Source organism: Uranotaenia lowii, chromosome 3 (assembly GCF_029784155.1).
Source record: "Uranotaenia lowii strain MFRU-FL chromosome 3, ASM2978415v1, whole genome shotgun sequence".
Classification (NCBI taxonomy): Eukaryota; Metazoa; Arthropoda; class Insecta; order Diptera; family Culicidae; genus Uranotaenia; species Uranotaenia lowii.
In genome coordinates, this window is record NC_073693.1 from 352,196,751 (window position 1) to 352,218,773 (window position 22,023).

The 22,023-nt window shown below is 33.0% G+C and overlaps 2 protein-coding genes across 9 annotated transcripts in view; both read right to left on the bottom strand.

Moving 5' to 3' along the window:
• The window catches only part of LOC129754674 (high affinity cGMP-specific 3',5'-cyclic phosphodiesterase 9A), a 711,945-nt gene that overhangs the window by 15,174 nt on the left and 674,748 nt on the right, over positions 1 to 22,023 (bottom strand). For all 8 annotated transcript variants that reach the window (XM_055750864.1, XM_055750866.1, XM_055750865.1 and 5 more), the window contains 2 exons: positions 5,841 to 5,992; positions 3,708 to 3,815 (listed from right to left, as the gene is read on the bottom strand). In XM_055750864.1, the coding sequence (XP_055606839.1) occupies positions 3,708 to 3,815; positions 5,841 to 5,992 (260 nt within the window). The remainder of the gene's footprint in view (positions 1 to 3,707; positions 3,816 to 5,840; positions 5,993 to 22,023) is intronic.
• LOC129754680 (uncharacterized) lies at positions 11,271 to 12,053 on the bottom strand. Its single transcript, XM_055750879.1, has 2 exons — positions 11,925 to 12,053; positions 11,271 to 11,864 (listed from the first exon to the last, which is right to left on the bottom strand). Exons 1-2 carry the CDS (start codon positions 11,989 to 11,991, stop codon positions 11,401 to 11,403), a joined length of 531 nt encoding a protein of 176 aa, XP_055606854.1. The 5' UTR covers positions 11,992 to 12,053; the 3' UTR covers positions 11,271 to 11,400.

Sequence of the window (22,023 nt, forward strand, 5' to 3'; positions counted from 1 at the left end):
TTTGCTCGATCAGTTCTCGAGTTTTCCATACAATAAAAAGGATCCCCCCCCCTACTCCCCTTCTTTCCTCTCCAATGGAAAGCAGAAGGGATATCAAATGTTTATAGAAGAATGTCCCGTACACAAATGCCCTCCTAAGCTAAATTTAGTTCCATTAGCTATTATTATTAAAAAACTAGCTGACCCGTTGTGCTTTGCTACACCTTCCGGAAATAAATATAATTTGTAAAAATTTATTAAAATTTAGATTTTAGAGAGCATTGTTTTAAATCAATCCTCATTATACTTCAGAACCACCAACTTTGAAATGAGAGCTGCAGCTGCAGTTCTGAATAGCAATTCAAAGATGGTATATATTATTTACTGATCTCTAAACTCGTTTTTCAAGATCTGAAATTTGTACTCTGTACCCAAAAAAACCTTTTTAAATATGGTCACTTCTTTGAAAAGCTCTTTATCTTAAATTTACATGGGAGCTCTCCCATCTTTTTCAATTTTGTCCCCCACTGCTTGAAGAAGGTAGGCAAATTTAACCGGCTCGATACCCAAACAGCACTTATCATGGTAATGAAAAATATATTAAATTAGTTATGTATTAAATACAGTGCAAATTTCTTTTTTTTAAATAAATTTACTGCGGTAAAAATATAAATATTTAAAAAAATATCAGTTGCATCACTAAATAAGTTCTCAGCGTTTTTTTATTTTTTCTTTGAAACTCAAATTTTCAAAAATGTAGTTAAGAACAAATTTCTAAGTTTACATTTGTCCCGCATATTGGGGCAAGTGTCAATGCAAAGCTTATTTACAGATGCGTCAGAGTAATGGCTTTAAAATGGATTTAATACGAATTCCTGTTTTTTGTTCTATCAAGTTTCACTGATACCTCTGCAGTATTCCTGCAATATAAATTTATGTTTGTTACTCCACTTTTAACGAATGCTGTTCAAAGGGAATGACCTTCATTTACAAAGACATTTAAGAATTTTCAATATCCGCTGCAGTTTCAACATTCGGAATACCCCTTCTGGTCTTTCCAACATATTGAATCATTTTGAAGATGAATTTCTTAAAAGTTTGCCCTTGCCCCACCGTGTAAGTTGACAGAAGGGAATATTGTTTTAAACACTTTAAGGGTAAACTAAAAATTTCTCTTAAAAATTTTGCGTACAGTTGAATATCGGTTCTAAAGTCTCGCTTTTTAAAAACGAAGCGGATGAAAAGTCTCTTTTATGCAGCCATGTAACACAAAAACACTTTTCATGTTAAGTACGTACTTGAATTGGTATGTAAGCAAAAAGTACGATGTTTTTTTCAGAATTATTTAAAATAAAATGCTCCCATTTTCATTTCTAAATTCGTTTCAGTTGTGTATTTGGGCCGAAGTAACAATTTCTAGAAGAAAACCTAATTTTTAATTTTTTTTTTAACAGAAAAAGTTGAACGTTTGAACATGTTCTAATGTTCCTTGAATGAAAAGTCGAATGCTATTTACATTAACACGAACTAAATATGGAAGTATTTTTGCAAATCTTTCAATTGGTTTTGATTCGATTGATAAAATACCAATCCGTGTCACATCTAGGCGTCATTTATTACCACGTGCTGTGTACAAATCAAATAAGCAAGAAAAAAACACATTTACTTAGGTTGCATATCGCCCCACGTGTTTGAGAAACAGGCGTCTCATTGTTAAATTTTCCTGCAATCAATTAACAGTGTGCTTTGGTTACTATCCTCTTGCGTCGACGTTTGCTCGCCCATGGATACGAAAAACAAACCCCAGGTTGAGAAATACGCGCCAAAATATTCCTACTGATCAGTATGCTATGCCTGGGGTATTTTCATTTTGCGACGCCTCGACCATAGAGACGAAAAACAAACCGCCCAAAGGAAAAAAAAAATCTCAAGAAAATGGATGTCATGACTTTTATTTGTTTCGAAAAACTACAAATTTTGTATGGAAGCCTCTCCTTCCTTAAGTCGGATGGAGTTTTGACTATTACAGAAACCATCCCCGGCCTCAAAAACCCTCAGATGCCAGTTTTGACGATGATCGGTTCAGTAGTTTCCGAGTCTATAGGGAACAGACAGACAGACAAACATTCATTTTTATTATTAAAAAATTGTAAAGTTCGTCACCCTTCCTACCCCCTTACTGGGAGTAAAGAGGGGTATAAAAAATTCATAAACACATTCATCGTATCCAAATACCCTAGTACCCAAATATTGTTCCATTTGGTTGACTAGTTGTCGAGTTATTCAAACATGTTTCTTTTGTTCGTGAGACCCCCTCCCCAATTCTGGCAAGGGGGAGGCAAACTTTAATAGGGACCTTCTTTAGCTCCAGAGAAATTAATTCGAGATTAAATTTTATGACAAATATAAAATTTAATTTTTTTAAAGGATTATGCCTCAAAAACGTGAATATTTAAATAAAATCTGATTCCATGATCAAATTTTCAGACAATCGGAATATTCAAAATCATTTTTTATACTCTACATGTAGGTTTGTTGGTTCATCTGATATCATTGATTGATTTCACTCAATACCGATTTATTCAGAACTTTCCAAGAGTCATATTACCATAACCAGAGTTGGCAGATAAAATCTGACAAATTATTCAAATTTTGAAAAAAAAATTAATCAAAAATGCTGTTTTCCTTTGTTAAGTAATATATAGGTAGTAGGGGAGAGTGGAGTAACGTGGGCCACTTTGAATATCTCAGGTGTATGTTGAGATAAAAAATCTCAATCCAACTGTCATCGTCGTAGCTTTGCGTAAGCATATTTTTCTATATGTTGTTGACCTAAACACGCATCATATGCTTCTATATTTATCAAACTTAAAAAAGTTAAAAAAAAAATTACTAGCAAAATTAAATAAAACATCCGCTAATTGCATCGATGGGGAACCTAAAGTTCATAACAAAAAAATGCTCATACGCTTATGATCTTAGTTTTGTCATGTCATGTCACGCGGAAAAGGAATTTTTGATGAAACATCAATAAGTCACACAAACGCAACCAATTTGCTAATCATAGCTTGTGGGGGATCGCCACACAACTTGAATCACCTATATTTTTATATTTTCATACACATTTAAGACTTAAAATACGTTTTCGCTATCTGTAAAGTTTTCTTACGCCAAATGAAGAGTTATGAAAAATATTTCGTCTGTCCTATATAAGGAATTTTGCCAAACGTTCGCGAGCCAGATTTCTTAATCTATTCGATCATAGACAACTCTCTTTTTTTATGAATTTTTTAATTACAGTTTTGGGTCAACTCATAAACTTTGCATGTTATTTGGTCAATTTGGAGTTAGTGGCCCACAATTCCCCACCATTTTTCAAAATTTAAATAAAAAAGTTTTTTTAAACAGTCATAATTTGGAAAAAATAACTCATTATTATTTAAAAAATTGCTTAATGATACCTTAAAAATGTAAAAAACCATACAATATTTTATTTTCATTTAATCTTTCATAATAAAGAAGATGTGGAACAAAGAAAAAAACTGGCCGATGAATCCCCACTCTCCCATACATATAATGTATTTCTTATGTTTCTTCTTGTGTTTAACATTCTTATTCAGATACCTTCAGTTGATTTAAAAAAAAGAGTGAACCAAAAATCCGATAATAAGTTTAAAGTTAAAAAAAAACCTTAAAAATTTGATTTTATCAAATCAAAATATACTTACTTGTACAGCTCTTTGTCCATATTCCTAAAAATGTTACAATCCGGATGCTCCAGCAGCCGGAACGCAATCGAACAGTGATGATTCTCCAGGGGCGAGATGTCATTGTATCTAAAAGAAGCAGGTAGGAAAAGGTAAAATGTAAATATGAAAGTCATGAATCAAAATAGTGAGAAGATGAAGGAATGCTGATGGAATTTTGGCTGATGAGTATAGATATTTGAAGTTGATTGAGTTGACAGACAGTTAATTTGGGATAAAATATGTTCTCAATTTATAATTACAAAGTTAATTTAAAAGTGATCAACTTATCACTATGAATCACGGTTAAATACGTCATAAAATGAGATTAAAAATGATAATTCACATGACCACTGATGTATTGACAGATTAAATTTAAAGAGTTCAAGTGGTTTGCCAACTTTCAGCCTCGATTGGTTTTGAGCCCGCTCGCTCGCTACAAAACCCAATATTTGTGGTAGAAAGTGGGGGTAAAAAAAATTGCCCTTCTTCAAACATACCAGGACCAAGTCCAGGTGTAGGCACGCCGCAGCCGGCCACATCCGCCGTCTGAACAAATTTTCCGATTGAAAGCCCCCGAAACTGTTTCATCCTGTTCGTTGGTCTGGGCTTGAACCGGAATCGAACCCATCAGAAGCAAATGGTCGGTGACAGTTTTCCGATCGGTTTGTGATTGCGAATGGAGGCAAGGTACAAAAAAATGGCTGGGAAAATAGCTGGGAAGCGAAATGGCCAGCTAGAGCAGCACTCTCTGGAGCCACTACACAGGAACCAGGTGCAATTGTGATGGCCGGCCGAGTGCTCTGTGATCTTAATTGGAAGCGACAGCGATCCACTTTGGTTGGAAAATGTGTGCGTGTGCGTATGATAGGTTGAAGGAAGGGGTCATTTTAAGCCGTTTGAATTGGAATTTGGTCGAATTTCGATCAGGATGATGTCATAAAACAATTTCCAGGCTAGTCGTCGACGTTCGGTTCAATTTTTATTACTAGTCTGACTGACGCTAGGGGACACAGCCATAAAGCGGTCAAGTAATTGAATCAAAACTGAATGGATGGTTGATAGAAATTTGCGTCAAGGTCGAGGTCAGTTCATCCCAAACCGCATTGGCACTCGATTTTCAAAATATCTTGGAACAAGTCAATCGATGAGTCCCAGCCAGGTATCTACTCTCATTCAGAGAGTGGCCCACTCTATCGCCAATTGACTTGTCCCGTATCTGTGTGATACGAGCTACATAGGGAAAGGTTGAGATCAAAGGACACGTGCCCTTTTTCCTTTTATCCACTTTCATGCTTTTCGAGCTTCCGGGGACACACTCACGATTGCGAGATGAGGCAGAAGGAGCCTACAACAAGCATGTATAAAAGAATGGCACCTGGCGTTTTCAGTACTTTTCGACCGATGCGATGCTATCAAGCGACGACGATGCCAACGCCTAGAGTCAACCGGGGTCCTTGGCCATAGATTTCAATTTCCAGCCGAACCTAGCTCTAGCTAGTTGCTAGTCAAAGGTTAACCGGTTGGGAAAATGAATATGGAAAAAGGATGTACACTTTGAGTGGGGCCAAGGATTAACTGGATGAGAGATTCGACACCCAGCTAGCTACCGGTTCATCTAGGTTAGTTTTTTTTCTGCCTTCCACTGACGGTTTGGATGGAATTTCACCTATGGTAAAACCAATTCTCTTTTCTCAAAAAGCTTAAAAATTAGAACATAGTCAGCTCGAAATCGGGAAGTTCACCTTAAGTTTCATCTGTCCTCATTTTTTATGACACTAGTTGGTTGCTTGGAGGAAAAGGTAAACATTGGTTGGAAAGATGGTTGTCTTCAAACGTGGCCAGGTTAAACGGGATCAACGTTTCTTTTTTGTCTGTAGAGAATTCAGAATTCAATTTAAAAAATTATAACAAAAAAATTCAAACAGAGAAATTTTGTTTGCAGATTTCCTTAAAAAATTATCGAAATTCAAATTAACAATTCTTCAATTTCAAGCCTAAACTATACTACTGGAGCGTTGTCGCTTCAAAATTTGCCGTTATTAACCCCTTCGGGTAGGCAACAGATTTTTTGATGAGAATTATAAACATTCAATTACATAATTGGCGCCTTACCTCAGGGCCAGCTCGGTCCGCGCGTTGATCTGGTAGATGTTGTTGTACCCAGGATGGTCCAGATCGTGGCAGATGCAGGATACCAGCAAAATGAGCACCTCCAGCTCGCCCAGGCGCTGCACCAGATTCGTGTGCCAGGTGATGGCGTACATCTGAAAATAATTGAAGAAAGACAAGTTCAAATAAATCATTCGATTTCAGAGGGAAATATTTGAAAAAAAATAAAAAGGTGTAATCATAGAGCTTAGAAAACTTTTTATTGAAAATTGTGTGTTTTGTGGAATATTTATCCTTGGCTAAAAACTTCACAAGGTTTTTCTAAGATATAAATACTTTAAATATGCGTGGACTTTTTTAACTAACAAGTCTTCTGAAACTTTTGAAACAATCAAGACGTTTGAGGTTTTTTTTAAATATAAAACTTTTTAAAGGTCTTAAAATATTAACCTTTTTGAGATCTGTATCATTTCCTTAATTCCATTACAATCTAGTCTTTAATTTTTCTTACCTACCCACGTTGTTATATTCAAACATTAGGTATTCAAAAGTTCAAAAGTTCAAAAATGACGAAAATGACAAAAATAACAAAAATGACAGAAATGACAAAAATGACAAAAATGGCAAAAATGACAAAAATGACAAAAATGACAAAAATGACAAAAATGACAAAAATGACAAAAATGACAAAAATGACAAAAATGACAAAAATGACAAAAATGACAAAAATGACAAAAATGACAAAAATGACAAAAATGACAAAAATGACAAAAATGACAAAAATGACAAAAATGACAAAAATGACAAAAATGACAAAAATGACCAAAATGACAAAAATGACAAAAATGACAAAAATAACAAAAATGACAAAAATGACAAAAATGACAAAAATGACAAAAATGACAAAAATGACAAAAATGACAAAAATGACAAAAATGACAAAAATGACAAAAATGACAAAAATGACAAAAATGACAAAAATGAAAAAATTACAAAAATTACAAAAATGACAAAAATGACAAAAATGACAAAAATGACAAAAATGACAAAAATGACAAAAATGACAAAAATGACAAAAATGACAAAAATGACAAAAATGACAAAAATGACAAAAATGACAAAAATTACAAAAATTACAAAAATTACGAAAATGACAAAAATTACAAAAATTACAAAAATTACAAAAATGAAATTCAAAAGTTCAAAAGTTTAAAAGTTCAAAAATTCAAAAATTCATAAGTTCAAAAGTTCAAAAGTTCAAAAGTTCAAAAGTTCAAAAGTTCAAAAGTTCAAAAGTTCAAAAGCTCAAAAGTTCAAAAATTCAATAGCTCAAAAAATCAAAAGTTCAGTTCAAAAGTTCAAAAGTTCAAAAGTTGAAAAGTTCAGAGGTTTAAAAGTTCAGAAGTTTAAAAATTCAAAAGTTCAAAAGTTCAAAAGTTCAAAAGTTCAAAAGTTCAAAAGTTCAAAAGTTCAAAAGTTCAAAAGTTCAAAAGTTCAAAAGTTCAAAAGTTCAAAAGTTCAAAAGTTCAAAAGTTCAAAAGTTCAAAAGTTCAAAAGTTCAAAAGTTCAAAAGTTCAAAAGTTCAAAAGTTCAAAAGTTCAAAAGTTCAAAAGTTCGAAAGTTCAAAAGTTCAAAAGTTCAAAAGTTCAAAAGTTCAAAAGTTCAAAAGTTCAAAAGTTCAAAAGTTCAAAAGTTCAAAAGTTCAAAAGTTCAAAAGTTCAAAAGTTCAAAAGTTCAAAAGTTCAAAAGTTCAAAAGTTCAAAAGTTCAAAAGTTCAAAAGTTCAAAAGTTCAAAAGTTCAAAAGTTCAAAAGTTCAAAAGTTCATAAAAAAGTCAAAAGTTTTGATGTCTTAATTGAATTTAATTGAAATTAAAATCGTGGAAAACAGGAAAATCAAGACAATTGAAAAAATAAAAAGTCAAGAATTAAGAATTTCAAGAAAATCAAAAAATTTGAAAAAATCAAAAAAGTCGAGAAAATTCAGAAACTGAAGTAAAGTTAAAAAGTTAAAAAGATCGCAATTTCAAAAGTTTAAAAGCACAAATCTTCGTGAAAATCAAGAAAATCAAGAAAACAATAAATAAGATCAAGAAAATCAAGAAAATCGAGAAAATCAGGAAAATAAAGAAAATCAAGAAAATCAAAAAAATCAAGAAAATCATAAAAATTAAGAAAATCAATAAAATCATAAAAATCAAGAATATCAAGAAAATCAAGAAAATCAAAAAAATCAAGAAAATCAAGAAAATCAAGAAAATCAAGAAAATCAAGAAAATCAAAAAAAATCAAGAAAATCAAGAAAATCAAGAAAATCAAGAAAATCCAGAAAATCAAGAAAATCAAGAAAATAAAAAAATCAAGAAAATCAAGATAATCAAGAACATCAATAAAATCAAGAAAATCAAGAAAATCAGGAAAATCAAGAAAATCAAGAAAATCAAGAAAATCCAGAAAATCAAGAAAATCAAGCTAATCAAGAAAATCAAGAAAATCTTGAAAATTATGAAAATCAAGAAAAACAAGAAAATCAAGAAAATCAAGAAACTTAGGAAATTAATGCAATCACGAAAATTTTAAAAAATATGATAAACAAATAAATTTAAAAACAAGAAAATAATGAAAATATAAAAATTGAAAAAATCTGGAAAATTGAAAAAAACAAGAAAATCAAGGAAAAGAAGAAAACCTTGAAAATAGAAAAAAAAACTCAGCTAGTTAAGAAAATCGAGGAAATAAAGGAAATCAAGAAAGGCAAGAAAAACAAGAAAATCAAAAAAAAAATCAGGAAAATCTTGAAAATCAAGAATATCTAGTAAATCAAAAAAATCTAGAAAATCAAGATATCAGGAAAATCACAAGAAAAAAGATAACAAAAAATCAAGAGAATCAAGATATCAAGAAAATCAAGAATATCAAAAAAAATAAGAAATCAATTAGAAATTCAAGAAAATTAGCTTAGCTTAGCTTAGCTTGATTGACTACTCACATCCACCTTGAATCATTGAACCCGAAATGCACCTTTAGATGTTTTGATAAAGAATTTAAAAGTATTCTAGTATACTCGGTGATTGATTTCTAAATTTGGTTTGAATACAAGTCAATACATTTCGGATTCCAAGATCACAGGCGTGGCTCAGTAGAACGAGTTCCACATCGCCAATGGTTGCTACTCCGTGATTGACCGAGGCCATCAATTTTGTTCAGAGGTCAAATGAACGGAACCTGGGATTGGCTACACATTCACAATGCACAAAACTGATGCTCTCTCTTTGAACATCAATTACGGCGCCGGCCACGTCCTAGTAGCCAATAGATAGGTTAGAAAAAATTAGAAAGGGATGAAAGAACAACTTTGTGCTTAAGGACCGAGGTTACCTCTGCATCCTTGCAAAAAATTTGGTTGGGAATGTGGGGGAAAGGAAAAAAAAGGAAACACTTTTGACTAGTGTTCAGCAGTGGCTATCAGCAATTTTTTCTCCTGAAATATATTTTTATTTATTAAATCATTTGAACGAAATAAGAAACAACAATTTTGAATGGTGATTATGACTAAAACACATTCGAAGTCAATCGTATACACTTGATTTTCATCTTTATCTGTATCTTTAATAGTTGTTGCTCACATAGAAATCAATTAGAAATTCAAGAAAATTAAAAAAAAAACAAGAAAATCCAGAAAATCCAGAAAATCAAAAAAAAATCAAGAAAGTTCAGGAAATTAAAATATCAAGAATATCAAGAATACCAAAAAATAAAAAAAAACAAGAAAATCCAAAAATTCATGATAATCAAGAAAATAAAGATAATCAAGAAAATAATGAAAATCTAGAAAATCAAGAAAATCAAGAAAATCAAGAAAATCAAGAAAATCAAGAAAATCAAGAAAATCAAGAAAATCAGGAAAATCAAGAAAATCAAGAAAATCAAGAAAATCAAGAAAATCAAGAAAATCAAGAAAATCAAGAAAATCAAGAAAATCAAGAAAATCAAGAAAATCAAGAAAATCAAGAAAATCAAGAAAATCAAGAAAATCAAGAAAATCAAGAAAATCAAGAAAATCAAGAAAATTAAGAAAATCAAGAAAATCAAGAAAATCAAGAAAATCAAGAAAATCAAGAAAATCAAGAAAATCAAGAAAATCAAGAAAATCAAGAAAATCAAGAAAATCAAGAAAATCAAGAAAATCAAGAAAATCAAGAAAATCAAGAAAATCAACAAAATCAACAAAATCAAGAAAATCAAGAAAATCAAGAAAATCAAGAAAATCAAGAAAATCAAGAAAATCAAGAAAATCAAGAAAATCAAGAAAATCAAGAAAATCAAGAAAATCAAGAAAATCAAGAAAATCAAGAAAATCAAGAAAATCAAGAAAATCAAGAAAATCAAGGAAATCAAGAAAATCAAGAAAATCAAGAAAAACAAGAAAAACAAGAAAAACAAGAAAATCAAGAAAATCAAGAAAATCAAGAAAATCAAGAAAATCAAGAAAATCAAGAAAATCAAGAAAATCAAGAAAATCAAGAAAATCAAGGAAATCAAGAAAATCAAGAAAATCAAGAAAATCAAGAAAATCAAGAAAAACAAGAAAAACAAGAAAATCAAGAAAATCAAGAAAATCAAGAAGATCAAGAAAATTAAGAAAATCAAGAAAATCAAGAAAATCAAGAAAATAAAGAAAATCAAGAAAATCAAGAAAATCAAGAAAATAAAAAAAATCAAGAAAATCAAGAAAATCAAGAAAATCAAGAAAACCAAGAAAATCAAGTAAATAAAAAAAATCAAGCAAATTAAGAAGATCAAGAAAATCAATAAAATCTAGAAAATCAAGACAATCAATAAAATCAAGAAAATCAAGAAAATCAAGAAAATCAAGAAAATCAAGAAAATCAAGAAAATCAAGAAAATCAAGAAAATCAAGAAAATCAAGAAAATCAAGAAAATCAAGAAAATCAAGAAAATCAAGAAAATCAAGAAAATCAAGAAAATCAAGAAAATCAAGAAAATCAAGAAAATCAAGAAAATTAAGAAACTTAAGAAAACCAAGAAATCAAGAAAATTAAGAAAATCAAGAAAATCTAAAAAATCAAGAAAATCGAGAAAATCAAGAAAATCAAAAAAAACCAGAAAATCAAGAAAATAAAAAAAAAATCAAATAAATTAATAAAATTAAGAAAATCGAGAATAAAAAGAAATTAAGTTTATAAAGAAAATGAAGAGTGTCAGTTTAATTTCACGTTAATTTAAGAGGGTTGAGTTTTTGTTAATTGGAATAGAATGCAGGCAGATGTTTAGTAGGCTCATACCACAACAGAGAGATGTTTTCAATTTTATTAATTTAATTTTTTTTTAATTTTAAAATTGGCAGTTGGCTTTTTCGATTTAGGAATATGTAAATGTCTTTTTTTTGGAATTATTTTCACGGTCCAGTGTTAAGGTTTTATTTGTTTTTTGTTCGCACAAATTGAGGAAATCGGTCGGTTACATTGGTTTATTTTTTTTTGCAATAAATGAACAAGTGAAGGATTTATTTTGTTTGTTACTACTGATGTGGTTTGAAAAAAATTACAATAAATTTTTCAACAACAAACTTAACGCAAGCGTAAATATCACTGGTTCCAGTCGCCCAGAGCCTCCAACCAGCTGCACTACCACTGCATAGGATCCATTGTCCGACGTCGATCCCGGAGGCCCCAGAAGCTGACTTCCGTCGGCCATCGTATACTCGGCCACTGAGTTGCACAAATCCTCCTCGCAGCGCTGCCACTGTTCCAGACTCGCATTGGCACTGCTGCCTGGAGGAATCAAACTTTTCAGCAACTTCCGGCTAGCGCCCTGATCACCCCACCCACATCCGGTCCCGTAGACATGCAGCACAAAGCTCGGCAGCGTCAGGTTCATCTGGGTACTGACACACTCGTAATGGTCCTCGAACGGATGCTCGGATTCACACTCCTCAACGGTCACGTGATCGGAACAGGCGGACCAGCTGATGGTACTCTCGCACCGGAAGCATTCCAATGGCCTGGCTGAAAACGGTGAAATGCTTGAAAATTTGATGGGGCCAGTCTTGGTTTCAAATTTCTTACCTGAATGAGTGGCTATCAGAATGAGCAGCCCCACCAGCATCGGATTGCTTCCGAATTTGGGACACATTTTTGACTGCTTGACTACCGGAGACCGGCATCTGGGTTCGGTGCTTACTGATGAAGATTCGAATCTCGTTTACTGAATGTGTTAATTTTCACACATCCCTCATTCATGTTTTTGGAGTTGGAGAATCCATCGTTTTTGTTTGTTTATATTTTCAACATTGTGCTTTATAAACATTCGATAAAGTTGTTTTCGCTAAAGCCTTACAATGATTCAAATCGTACATTTCTTGGAATCGGCAATTCAATCATCAACCATTGGAGATGTAGTCAATCCAAAATTTAAGTTATGATCGCTGTGCCAGCTATGGAGTTTTTTTCTTCTATGGCGACCGTCAAAAATTGTTTCATCAAATATCAACGACCAGCAAAATACTCTTTTGTGCTTCAATTATAGAATAATTTTCAAGTTTCTTAATCCTGAAAACCCAATAAAATATTTTAGAAAATAAAACAAGTTTTGCCCCGTTGATGGTCGAATGATTGTTTCCATAATTTTATCCCCAGGATTTTTCAAATAACTTTGTAAATTTTTTCTTTGCTGACAAAGACAATTCCTCACAGATGAAAAAAATGTTTTGAGACATTCATTAATTTTCTCAGTGTACTTGAAGTGGAACGTTCAAATAAACTCTAGAAAAATTAAAGTTTCCAGATGACCCTACCACATAAACATATTCACGATAATTGAATACATAGACGCGTTGCATTGATTTAAATTGATAGTCTATGGATGACCTTTGATGATTGTTCATATCCAAGTTATTTTTACTGTCCGAGATGGGTTTGTGCAAACTTGAGGAAGAGTCTATGAGCGTCAATTGGTAATAAATAAAAAAAATCTTCGAATATATTAGATCGAGTTGTCCACATTTCGGTCTAAGGGTCATCCACCCTTGAGATAGAAACCTCCAGCTGATTGTTTGGAAAAATTCGGTTCCCACCCTTTGACGCGGAAACCATAATCCGCCAAACTGTGAATAAAAAAAAAAAAAAAAAAAAATCCGGAGACCAAACAAAACAATCAAGTCCAGCAACCTTCAAGTGTGTGGACATTACGCGATCGGTGCAGCGAGTGGGGCATCTTCCAAAAGACGTTAGCAGTTAGCAGCGGCCGGCATTAGCTATTTAGTATGCCACGCTCAAAACTGTTCGCTTCGCCAAATAAATTGGTTTTTTTTTCTTCGGATTTTTTTCCTCTCTCGTTCTCTAGGGTTATCTTCCTTTCTTTGCCAGATTTTTGAAGCAGCATCGTAAAGTGCGATCGCAAACTTGGCTTCACACAATATTTACTTTCCGCCATCGGCATCACCCGCCAAGTTGTGACGAACGCGGTTTAGGAGTTACGACTTGACTTTGTCTCGTGGTTTGTCAAGCTCGACTTAGCTGGAAGTTTGAAAATATTTTTTCGAATTTTTATTCTCATGTTCAATCAACACGAAGAAAAATTACATCTGATGTTGCAAAAATAAAGCTTTTTAAGATAAGTAAACCACCGTTTTAATTGGTTTTTGTAAATTTATTTTCGGCATATCGGTGAAAATGTATATTCTTGTAGAAAGAATATTAGAATAGAAAATGTATAAGATGGATAGAAAAGTTAGCAGAAAATTTACAGGTGTTGAAAATTAACCAAATGAATAATTTTGAATGTTGTTCTGAATTATGAATCTCATTTCTGTTTACTAAACTTGCTCAACCTTATTTCTGATATCTTTAAATTCAAAAATCTGTATGAAAGTACAAAAATTGAATTCAAGTTTTGAATGAAAACAACTGAAAGTTAATCACACAATTATCATTGGGAAATTCGAAACTGATTCAAAAAACTAGAATTTTTGTTCTAGTATAAAAGTCAAACCCTGACCGGGATATAAATATTTTATCGGTGAAAAAACGAAACTTGAGTTTCGAATTCACATTACACAAGGGAAAACCATTGTTGGTGTTTGTATTTTAATAAAAGATTTTGAAAGATTTTGGGTTCCTGATTTCAAATAATTCAGATTATATAGACATTTTGAAAATTTCTTTTATAACTGATTAGCATATAAACCTACATGTACATCATATTAATCTTTCGGTTACCCTTCATTCAATCTAGTATTCATACTGTATTCATATTTATATCTAATATAAGGGTTTATAATGCGTGAAATTTTCTTTTAATTTTAATTGCCTCTCTACTTTTTAGATTTAAAAATTAAGGAGAAGAGATTGCATATATGACACCACTTACAGAAATGTGTTAACAAAAGGACGCAACCAGAAGAATTCGAAAAAAAAATATTCGATTCAAAATGCCCGTTAGCATTAAATGTGCTTCTGGTTAATTTCTGGAACAGTCTGTACATAATTTTGTGAGTTAAGCATTTGAGAATGTTTTTAAATCGAAATTAAACCAATTGGTTCGACTCCAGTAGCGAAACAGTATGGCTTTGGGAATTCTGTATTTTATATGCGCTGTCTTCACTGGGGATCCACTTTTAACAGTTTTTATTGCCTGTATGAGATGCAGAGGGCCTTTCGTCCGACAATTGCCCTTGCCAAGGTCTTTTGAAAGCATTTGGAGGATCAGACCGATGACAAATTTGAAATACCTGGAGAGACTTATGTGTCCTTTTAACCCGATCTTGAAGCACAGACAAACAGACAGGACACTCTTCGGAAAATCCGATCATTTTTTTGCAAAGCGATTAGACTGCCATCTGGTTCCGACATTGCCTACCAACTTCGCGATTATAAAATAAACCACAGTAGGATGCCATGATATCTTGGCATTTAAAGCTCAAACGTAAGCAAGCAACCGATGGTGTTTGTTGCCGTAACAATTTGATTGGAAAATTTTGGTTTTCAATTAACCTTGATTGTTATCGAAACCGTAATAAAAGTAGCTTAACCATCCCAAAGAACATAGGTAACTGCTGTACTACAACCACCAATCAATTGTTTTTTAAGCGTCAGAAAATAATAAGTCGAACCATATACATATATCAAATTGATTCGAACAGAGAGAAAGATGCCTAATCATAGACAGCTGCAACAAACCAAACAATCGAATAATCTCCCAGCCTCCAGTGAAGGAAGACAATGTTTGGTACATAAGAGAACTTCTTGCATGGATCTGTTGTGAATTTTTTTGTGCATGAATGTTGTGTTGAAAATACAAAATTGTGTTTTTGATTTCCCTTATTTGGTTTAAAATGCCGGTAAAAATTGCCGTCAGGAGCTGTGTTTCCATTTCTACAACAAAGGCGTTTTTGAACGAAGACGTTGTTTTAGAAGTAATTACGCAGGTCAAAAATTTGGCAAATGTAAAGTCTAAAGAGTTTAAGATTTAATGGTAAAAAATTGACAAAATAAGCTGAGGCTAAGGTTTGTGTCAAAGATTTTATAAGCTTAATAGTTCAATTCTCGATAAGTTTTTTTTTCAAATTCAGGGAAAACTTTATTTTAAAGATCTTTATAACCGTCCTTCTCAAGAGTCAGCATATTTACTCTAGTGATTATTCCAGAACTGTAAACACATCATCGACATTTCCGCTCGCTTTTCTCAATTTTGCTTCGGAATGATTCCCGTAATACGCATCCTTGCAGCAAGAGCGGCTATAAAATAAACTTTCTTGAAGGTCCTGGTATCATTCTCAAATCGTATCTCCTGAAATAAAAATTTTAAGGTTGTAAGATTTTTGGTTTTTCACAACTTTTGGGAAATTATGGAGATTGCAGACATACCTAAACTAATTGCATGAATTTATGCACTGGGTCGGCTTTTATTCGCATGGTTCGGTTCATTTTTAATAGTCGAATCTGGTGGTATTTGGCCTCAGTCAACACAATACGTGGTGTGTCTTTCCGAGATCGCGGTCTAGAGTACTCTACAGAGATTTCATTAGACACGTTGCGAACTTGCCCAGTACCACATGTGTAGTGGTGTACTGGTGTATCCAGATGAATCAGTAAGTGGAGCAAGGGGTTATCACAAATCTAAAAGCTAAATTCTTCAGGCTAAAATAATTACCAAATCAGCGGCAACTAAACTTTGTCGGATAACAACAAACGAAACTCAACAACAAACATGCACCATGGAGATGAACATAATTGCACTGCTACCATGATTAAAAGAACATATTTTCGTTTTAGTGATTCCAGTGCACTCGAGTGCCGACATTGCCTAGCTTCGACAGACTTTGCGAAAATCTAAAATCGAGTGTCCTGTCTGTTTGTCTATGCTTGAAATGTTCGTCTTACACGCCCTAGCTAGATTCTTTTTAGGAACGTTTGTTCATCCCGTTAACCAAAATTCGCTGGGTTTCCTCCAGGTGATGACTGTGTAATAAACATTCCACCGTTGAAAACGGATTCAATTTCTGATAATATAGATAGATATGGACTATTTACTAAGTAGAGAAAATTACATCACATGGGACATTCTCAAAGTTTTTAACACTTTTCTTGATATAAGCATGATTGAAAAACTTTTTTATTCATTCAGGCATATACCCAAGTAACATTTAAAGTTTTGTAGCAGGCTTCTAGACCAAGTTTAGGATTCATAAAAGGCTTAAATAGTCTTACGCAACAATCGGTGTTACTTGGCGTAGATAAACATAACAAGTAACAATCGATCGATGTGTCCACGGTCGTCCCTAACTTCACTCTCCAGGCGGGATCTGAATCGTGAGCATAAATTCCTAATATAAGACCCTGATATTAAAGCCCACACCCAGAGATGCCAATGTGCCTGATTTTTCAGGATTTGCCTGATTTTAAGGAGCTCATCCTGACAACCTAATAAGCCATAGTTTTTCCCTGATTTTTGAAAACTAGCCTGATTTACCCTGAATTTTGTTAATGTGATGAAGATTGATGGCATTGAATAGCATAAGATACCACTGAAGAATGTCAAAATGTGGAGCGACGACCAAATAGAAAGGTCTTCACTTTGACAGAGATTTCCGTTTCTTTGGTGTAACCTGATTTTTATTTCATACGTTCCTGAATTTTGAAAAAAAAACATAGTAGGGCAGATACTCTAGATTTCGACAGGAGCTAGTTTTCGACAAAATTTTAATGAAAGGCTTATCTTTCTGTTTGGTGGCTCAAGCTATCTATGTTCATATAGCCACCATTTTTGCTCTCCCACTTTAGTATACGTTGAATATAAAAATTCTTCTAAATAAGTTATTTAATAGTAGTAAATTAAGAATTTAAAAGTAACATTCTAAATCACCTGTGAAATTCAATGCCATTGACCAAATGTGAATGATTTTGAATCACGCAAAAACCCCCTTTTATTACGCAACATAAAAGGAATCAATGGATGGATAAGGTCCTGAAATCAATATTTTCGGTAATTTATTTTATATTTTAGCTAACATTTAATGAAATTTCAACTATTTTTGAGCTGTCGAAAACTAGCGCTGAAAATTCACCAAATAATCTATTTTTCGACACCCATGTTTTTTGATGTTTTTTTTTTTTTTTTTTTTTAAATATGTCTTTATTTGTATCAAATCATCATTACACTTATATTACATTATTGCATTAAACTAGGTGTTCAGCTCAATAATGAACTGTTCATAGCCCTATAGTTAACTAGATTATAAAAATTTATTTATAAGATTTAAATTTGCTGAGCGAAATCAAGTTTTTAATGTAGGAGAACATCCTGTAATAGCAAAAATATTTTATACTTAAAACTAAACACTATCCTAAAATTAAACTAAACATAAAGAGAACGAATCTCTGCGATGGAAGACTGCATCGATTTGCCTCTGAAGTTGGAGATAATTTTGTTGGCCATCTCTCCGATCGATTCAATGCCCGCAATCCGATGAAGATCTTCGGTGCTGTGCCAAGGTGGAAGCCGCAAAATCATTTTCAGAACTTTGTTCTGAATCCTCTGGATAGCTTTCTTCCTCGTCGCGCAGCAGCTAGACCAAATCGGAACTGCATACATGATCGCTGGTCGGAAAACTTGTTTGTAGATGAGCATCTTATTTCGCAGACACAACCGGGATTTCCTGTTGATGAGAGAATAAAGAGATTTAGTGTATTTATTACATTTAGATTGAATATCTTCAATGTGATTCTTAAAAGAAAGATTCCGATCAAGTGTGAGTCCCAAGTACTTCACGTGATCAGACCATTCTAGAGAAACCCCATTAAAAGTTATGGAATGATTTTCATTAGGTTTTAAAAAATTTGCTCTTGGCTTATGGGGAAATAAAATAAGTTGAGTTTTGGAAGCGTTAGGAGAAATTTTCCACATTTTCAAGTAATTCAAAAAGGAATTTAAATTTTGTTGCAATCTACTGCGTACCACCCGTAAATTTCGACCTTTGGCTGAAAGCAAAGTATCGTCAGCAAATAATCTTCTACCTTTTCCTTCTGGGACATCAGGAAGATCAGAAGTAAAAATATTGTATAAAATAGGCCCAAGTATACTACCCTGAGGGACACCAGCTCTAATGGGTATCCTTTCAGAGCATGAATTTTGATAGCTTACTTGCAAAGTTCGGCTAGTCAAATAATTTTGAATAATTTTGGTGAGATATACAGGAAAATCAAATCGAGCTAATTTAGCTACTAAACCTTTGTGCCAAACACTGTCAAAAGCTTTTTCAATATCAAGAAGAGCAACACCAGTTGAATAACCCTCAGATTTGCTAGCGTTAATCATATTAGTTACACTCAAAAGTTGATGTGTAGTAGAATGTCCATGACGAAAACCAAATTGTTCATCAGGGAAAATAGAATTCTGATTAATGTGAATCATCATTCTATTCAAAATAACTCTCTCAAATAGTTTACTTAAAGAAGGAAGCAAACTAATTGGTCGATAACTTGAAGGCTCTGAAGCACTTTTTCCAGGTTTCAAAATTGGAGTTACTTTGGCATTTTTCCATTTATTGGGAAAATAAGCCAAGTGAAAACATTTATTGAAGATTTTAACTAAAAAATTTAAAGTGCTTTCAGGCAACTTTTTAATAAGAATATAGAAAATCCCATCTTCCCCCGGGGCTTTCATATTTTTAAATTTTTTGAAAATCAATTTAAGTTCATCAATATTTGTCTCACAAGAACTTTCAAACACAATTTGCTTAGAAAGAATATCATCAAATTCTAGGGAAATTTGAGCATCAATTGGACTTATAACGTTTAAATTAAAATCATGAGCAGACTCAAATTGTTGGGCTAATTTTTGAGCTTTTTCTGAATTAGTTAAAAGAAGTTTATCCCCATCTTTCAAAGTAGGAATTGGCTTCTGGGGCTTTTTTAGAATTTTAGTTAATTTCCAAAATGGCTTTGAGTAGGGTTTTATGTCCTCTACTGCTTTAGCAAAATTTTCATTACGAATGAAATTTAAACGACGTTTGATCTCTTTTTGAAGGTCGCAATAAATTAATTTCAAATAAGGATCCCTAGTACGTTGATATTGGCGTCGACGAATGTTTTTCAGTCGAATCAAAAACTGAAGATCATCATCAATTAAAGGTTGATTAAATTTATGTTTAACTTTAGGTATTGAAGCGGCTCTAGCATTGACTATTGAAGTTGTCAAATTTTCTACAGCCAAATCAATATCTTCTATTGAATTCAATGGAACGTTTACATCTAAATTACGTTCAATAAAATTCATATATCGCTCCCAGTTAGCCTTTTGAAAATTAAAAGTTGATTTTAAAGGGTTTTCAATGGGACTTTGGGATAAAGAAAAAGTTACTGGAAGGTGGTCTGAATCGAGGTCTGCATGAGTAACTAATTGACTACAATGCTCGCCTAAATCCGTTAGAACCAAATCAATTGTGGAGGGATTTCTAATTGAAGAAAAACAAGTATGCCCATTAGGATATTCAACAGTATAATAACCTGCAGAGCAGTCATTAAACAAAATATTCCCATTTGAATTTGATGAAATATTATTCCAAGATCGGTGTTTTGCATTAAAGTCACCAATAATAAAAAATTTAGATTTATTTCTGGTGAGTTTTTGTAAATCTCCCTTCAAAAAATTTTTCTGTTCACCGCTACATTGAAAAGGCAAATATGCGGCAACAATTATAATTTTCCCCATAGAAGTTTCTAATTCAATTCCAATTGTTTCTAAGACTTTTGTATTGAAAGAAGGAAGAAGTCTAAATTTGAGACGACTATTGATGACAATAGCTACACCCCCACCTTGTCTATCAAGTCGATCATTTCGTAAAATTTTAAAGAAAGCATTGCTTTTCAAGTTATTGTCTGGCTTTAAAAAAGTTTCAGTGATGGCAGCAATATGTATGTTTTGAGTTTTCAAAAATAAAAAGAACTCGTCTTGATTAGCCAGCAAAGATCTAGCGTTCCAATTCATAATATTTAAACATCTATTTGGATCCATGAGGGAATCGTAAAGTCATAATAATTTTGTTAGCATAATTAAAAGAAGTTTGGAAAGCTTCAAACATTGAATTTGCTTTCAACATAAGTTGCATCATTTCCATTAAATTTTGATGCAAAAATTTTAATTTTTCCTCAGTAATCTCACCCAAATCAACAAAATTGTTAGAATCAGAAGAGGAAGGAGAAGAAAAAGTATTTGAATTTCGGGGATTTTCCCAAGCCTTCGCATGAACGTTGAGACTTGGTTTTTTCCCATTTTTATTATTTATGCCTGGAGAAGGCAACCCATTTTCAACCACCTCTGAGAACGATAAACAACGAGTCTGTGGCGCAGAATCAGCCCAGGTAACATTAAAATCACTTCGGGTATTACCCAGCCGTGATTCCAATGTAGGCCGAGGCTGACTGCGAACAGGCAGGTTGTTTGCCGGTCTGACGTGTGTAGACGAAAAAGAGGAAGGAGGAGAAGAAACTTTTCTGGAAACTTTGGGGTTTTTTCTAGAAGCAACAATTTTTGCCCTAACGGGACAATCTAGAGAATTCGAGGAATGATTACCTGCGCAATTCGCACACTTAAAAAATTCTGTTTTTGGCTTATCACCACCAAAAAGGCATTTAGATTTTTCATGATCGAATGAGCCGCAAAACATGCATCTGGCATTCATTCTACAATTTTTAGTGCCATGACAAAAAGCTTGACAACGACGACATTGCGTAATATTTTGTAAAAAATTGGTATGGGATTTACGAAAAGGTTCAAATTTTACTCGACAATGAAACATAAGACGAGCCTTTTCCAAAATTTTCAAATTATTGACCTGATCCTTTTTAAAATGGATCAAATAAAGTTCAGGAGCAAAACCAACACTACTGGTATTATTCGTGTTGGTTCTTTTCCTCATTTGAATTACTTGAATTGGAGAAAAACCTAACAAAGAATTTAATTCATTTGTGATCTCATCCGGTGTCTGATCGCCGGTGAGACCACGAAGTACAACTTTAAAAGGACGATCACCTCTAGTGTCGTACGTAAAAAATTGGTGTTTTTTATTATTCAAATAATTTAAAATTTTTTGAAAATCATTAAAAGATTCCGCCAATATACGAGCAGTTCCCCTTCGACCGATCTGAAAAGAAATCTTCACATCCTTGACAGAAGTGACGATTTCTTTTCGAAAGGCATTGAAGTCAGGAATCGTGACCGTTATTGGTGGAATCTTTTCGTTTTTAAGAGTATAAGAAGAAGAAGAAGGTTTCTTAGTACTCTTATCAGAATTAAATATGAATATTTCCTCATCACCAATGTTATGAAGGACATCGAATGAATTGGAAATTTCAACTTTTTTGGCAGATGGCCCTGGATTAGGTTCAGCAATCCGTTTTCTTCCGGCCCTTGAGCCGGCCGAAGACTTCCCCATGCTGGAAAGAAAAGAGAAAATATGAATAAAAGAAAATGAAAATAATTTTAGCACTGAAAAGTGCTGATTGAAATACAGGTAAGGAAAAAATAAATAATGTAAAATGTTCCTGCAGGTACACAGCAACGATACGATGCTCCGGCGTACGTGTTGACGGCTCAACGGTACAGATGGAAGTGATGTTTTTTGATGTGTTTATACTGTTTCCATGGTGTAAAAAACGCCGTGAAGTA

Bases quoted from the DNA above. Each gene is read 5' to 3' on its own strand.
- LOC129754680 (XM_055750879.1), bottom strand. From the start codon at position 11,991: ATGTGTCCCAAATTCGGAAGCAATCCGATGCTGGTGGGGCTGCTCATT. The intron at 11,865-11,924 runs GTAAGAAATTTG...CACCGTTTTCAG, and splicing joins TCTGATAGCCACTCATTCAG to CCAGGCCATTGGAATGCTTC.